Source organism: Cyprinodon variegatus, unplaced genomic scaffold, assembly GCF_000732505.1.
Source record: "Cyprinodon variegatus isolate N-32 unplaced genomic scaffold, C_variegatus-1.0 Scaffold1640, whole genome shotgun sequence".
Taxonomy (NCBI): domain Eukaryota; kingdom Metazoa; phylum Chordata; class Actinopteri; order Cyprinodontiformes; family Cyprinodontidae; genus Cyprinodon; species Cyprinodon variegatus.
Genome location: NW_015152093.1, coordinates 48,041 through 52,828, shown reverse-complemented (window position 1 = coordinate 52,828; position 4,788 = coordinate 48,041). Strand labels below are relative to the sequence as shown.

General features: G+C 43.3%; 1 protein-coding gene across 1 annotated transcript; it reads left to right on the top strand.

Moving 5' to 3' along the window:
• Positions 1 to 1,373: 1,373 nt before the first annotated feature.
• Positions 1,374 to 2,923, top strand: LOC107104178 (extensin-like). The gene is made up of 2 exons (XM_015404122.1): positions 1,374 to 1,377; positions 2,181 to 2,923. The coding sequence occupies exons 1-2, from the start codon at positions 1,374 to 1,376 to the stop codon at positions 2,921 to 2,923; spliced, it is 747 nt and encodes a 248-aa protein (XP_015259608.1).
• Positions 2,924 to 4,788: the final 1,865 nt, after the last annotated feature.

The window sequence follows — 4,788 nt, the reverse complement described above, 5'->3', positions numbered from 1 at the left end:
ATTTCCACAAATCATGACAGAAAGAATATTTCAGTACAAAGATTGATGTTTTCATCTTTAAAAAGGAATTGAAGGGGACCAGCCAAGGACCTCGAACCTGCTGCTGGGTTGCTGCCCTCCAACTGCCTCCTCCACGTCTCCTGGTGTCCTGGTAGTGCCTCGAGCCTCTGGACACTACGCTCACAGTCACAGCAGACCTTCTTGCCACATCCCAAATGAGCTGCACTACCTGAGCCACATGTGGTGGTCATAGAGTCTACTACTAGGAGTATGAAAGGACTGCAATATTCAAAGTGACCAAATATTCAGCCAGAAGGCACAGGTACTGAGGACGGATCTGTGGTCCCCACCTGCAGAACCTCTGCTTTACTGAGTGGATCTTATTAAATGACCATAATTTCCACCTGTTATATATTCCATTTGAACAAAAGAAGGTGAAACTGATGGGCAATCAGTGTGTCTTCCTAAGTGGACAGTTTGATTAGATTTTTTTTTCTTTTCAGTATATATTATATTACAGGCATCACACGACCCAGTTTTGTTTCAGATTGGTTTGTGTCTTTTAAGTCTTAAACCTGTGAGTGCAGTCTCTATGGCCACCAAATGTCAAAATGGACACATTCTTGAGGGTTGAAAACACAAAGACTATTACCTGAGGGAACAAATTAATTTGATTTTAACTTCTCATCAGGAGTCTGCAAGTGTTAAATTGTAGTCCAGATTGTCAGAGATGCCTGTGTCAATCACACATTGTAACAGCCTCTGTTATCTACTGTACTCTCACAATGACACACCCTCTAATCCGATCCTCTGTGTTGCAGAAACAATGGCTGAATCCATAAGCCTCAAACCAAAAGACAAACAAAGATTTGTCTGTCTCTCTCTCTCCCTTCTCCAAATGCAGGAAAGAAAAATGACACAAAGGAAGCACTGAGCAGAACATGAATGCAGCCACTGCAGCCGCAATCCCACTATGGAAGGCCCACTCTGTTAATGACGACCAATTTGTTTTCTCTTTTATTGCATATAGTTATTATATGCCATGCTCTCTGTCATTGGGTCAGTTTCTACATTTGCTGCAGTTTTCAGTGAGATTTTCCCACAAAATAAACCCACACAACTATTTAAAAGCAAGAAATGTAAATTTCCATTTGTTCATACAATATAAAACGCAAACATATATCAACAAAATGTATTTTATTTGCTGAGGCATAGATGTCTGCTAAATGACTAAGTTCCCCTTTGATAATATTGGTTTTTCTCTGCAGATAAAACTAATAAAATAAGCCAGTATTCTCAGGTTATTTCTGCACAAACACAAATTACACGAACACATTTTATCATGATTCAAACAGCCTAACACATAATACCCAATGGGTATTGCTTCTGACTTGGGATGGACGTCCATGTTGCCTAAATAGATCTGCGCTCTGGTGCAACCGAACTGAAAAAGATTCCTGGATAGGTGAGGAAACATTGTCAGAAAAACTGAATGAATGTCTAGTTACCTCCGATTTAGGCCTGTTTTGTGGGTACTGTGATCAAACAGATGCATTTAATCTGTGCTTTTATTTTACACACTGCTTCACATATTACTAATTTTCTCAGAAGTTTAGTCTTTCAATAGATGCAAAGCTCAGAGACTATTTTTGTGCTGCATTTTTTGGTAACTTAAGAAGCAAAATGACTCAGAGAATCCCCCCACAGATTGCTTCTAACCCTGAAAGACTTAGAAGCCCTCCACGTTTAGATCTTTATGACTGGAGAAACCACTATTAAGATAAAACACTTTTTATAACACTTGTGTCGCAGATGTTACCAGAAGTACGCCGCTCTGAAGACACACCCCAGCAGAGGTTTTAAAAACACTAGCTTCCCCTTTTAGCATCCTGTTTGGCCGGTGGCTTTGTGCCGCTAAAAGGCTAGGCAACTCGCTTCCAGCTAAAGGCTACGGTATGTAGCAACCAAATCCCTCTTGAGAAGTCTGCGCTCGCTGGACCGAGTCAGACTACCTTTTTTCCTGCAATTTTTCCTGCAAGTAGCTGAACGCAGTGTTTTATTTTTCCTGCGATTCAAACCAAGTGAACGCAGTGTATCCTGAATCTCTCTGCAGCAGAGACAGAGCAGAGCTTATCCAGCTCTCCTTTTTTTTTATTTTTTATTATTTAATAAAATCCCAGGAGACAAACAAGCCCGCCGAACAGGAACCCCACCGACAGCGCACCGCAGGCACGCAGGGGCCCGAGCAGCCCGGACAGAAACAACACCGGAAGGCCGATATGGACGAACCGACAGCACCAACCGAGCCCCCAGGCGGATTTCCCCACCCAAAAACACAACGAAACCACTCCGCTCCCACCGATCACAGCAAACACAGCCGCAAGGCAAAACAAAGGATAGAGCAGCCCTGCCCGGCGCGCGCCAGAGAGCCAGAGCAGCAAAGCCGCCCCAGCCGCCAGAAGCCAGCACAAGCAGCAAAAAGAAAGCAGCAGACGCGACCCCGCCGCTCCCGTCGCACCCGGCGAGAAAGCAGCACGACCCACCCCGCTCCGGCCCCGCACCGCCGCCAAACACCAAGCAACCCTCCACTCCCAAACCGACCCCGCGCACGATGCACAGCACCGCGCACCACCGGCACCCATCCCAACAAAGCGAAGCCACACCCTCAACCCGGGGGGCATCCCGAAGGGATGCCCCGAACCAGCCCACAACAGACACACATGAACCCCGGCCGCAGGCGCGACCACCCATGTACCCCCCCGGACGACGCAACCACGCCAAGCGCCACGGCCAACCACTGAAACCCGGGACCAAAAGACGAGGCACGCCCCGACGCCCCGCAGAGCAGAAGCACCCCGGCCAGCACCACAAAAGAAGCTCTCCTTACCCCCGAACAAAGGAGGCCCCGATCGCTGTTCGCTAAAGAAGCCATTAGAAGCTGCAAGACTGACCGCCTGTGGGACGGCACTACGGAGGTGCTACTACAAGTTGCAGCTACGTGCTAACCATCGTAGATAAAACAGAGATGTCCCACAAGCTACCGTGAGTTATAAAATTAACTCCTTTGCAAATAGTCTCTTATTGTTGCATCGGATTGATCCAAATCTCTTTGAGTTGAGTTGACTAAAGACAGGTCTGCAGAAACCGGACAGAGCTGAAGGCCTTCCTCCCACCGAACCAAACAGTAACTGCATCCCTCTCCCTCCTTCACAACTGATGCCTAATAAGATGGCTGAACTACAGGTAGAATAGATAGCCGTGTTGGTGTTTTTAATTGAAATAAGCTTTCAACTGTTGATGTTTTAAAGGTTTAACTGAATGCTAACGCCCACTACAGACCGAACGAGTCACATGTTGTTGCAGCTAACTGCTACATCGTTAGCTAACCCTCTCTTTATTTCAGTTTGACCCAACCAGAACCTGAACACCTGTGGCCAGCTAACAGGTCTTTCAGCCTAATCATAGTTTAATGCATTCCTGAGTCATTATTCTTTTTCCACCATAAACTGAATGAAACTTCCCCTGTTTGACTACAGTTAACATCTTTTGTTTTTTATTGCAACATTTTTTATTTACATTTTATCTGCTGCTATTATATAGGACACTTTCAAATGCATTACGCCTTAAACTTCGAACATCAGTCAGACTTTGAACGCACTCCCCTTTTATTTCTTTAGTTTTCTAATCTTCAGTAGAGTTTTGCTTAGTTATTAGATATAATACTGTGTGATTGTAGCTAATAAAGGTACCATTGTATTTTTAACTCGTGGTCTTTTTGTTCATTTTACACAGTGAACGATTTATCACTCAGGCTGGATTCACTCTTCTTTCGTTAGCATCTGAATGAACAGAGACACATTTATTTTGATGGTGATTAATAACGTTGCTAAGAGCTGAAGCCTGAATGACTAAATTGGTGAAAGACAACTGGATTTTTAAAAGCCAGATTCAGGAGTCTAACCCTTTTAGGAAAGAGGCTAAACTCCTGGTCACTGAGCTAGTTAGTTATAATCATTCAACTGATAATAAATAGCTAGTTTTACCCCTTATTTAACCAACTTCCAGTTTTAGTTATTTAATATATTCATACGCTAAGTGGCACTTCTTCTTACAGTAAACAGCCCTTCACCAGGTGGATGCTTACCTGTCATGTCTCAAAGTTTGGCTTACCATTATATTCCACAAACCCTGCCTTAGTTCTTAGTTCCCTTCTTTTGCCTCAGTATATGAACATGTGTCCCCTTATCTTGCCATCCTCTTGAGAAGAGTAACTTTATTATTTATAATTAAAATAGGCTGTTATATCTGTTTAGGTTCCTCTGTATTGTTCCATCCTCTTCCTCTAACCATGTGACTTAAGAAATTAAGATGATTGGTTTTATCCTAACAAGAGGAATCTCTGCCTCAACTAATATGCCCGCTTATGGAGATTTAAAAAAGCATTCAATTTTGAAAAAAATTTCTAAAAAACAGCTGAAATGATCAATCCCTCTTCCTTCAATTTGAAGGAAGAAATGGTGCTGTTTGCTCCTTTACATGTTTTTTTTTTTATTATCTCCTAATAAGTTTTCCAACCTCTTTAATAGGTAATAGTCACATAAGTTTATTTATATATTGTCATGAAACGGTGTTGGTTGGAGGACCCGAATGCAGAGGCCAGTAGGCAGAGGTGAATTTAAGTGGGTTTATTAAGGTTCACAGGAACTGAGGCAGGAATCAAAATCCAACAGAAAATAACAAACGCACCAGAACCAAGGAGACATCAGGGGTAAACCAAAAACTCTAGGA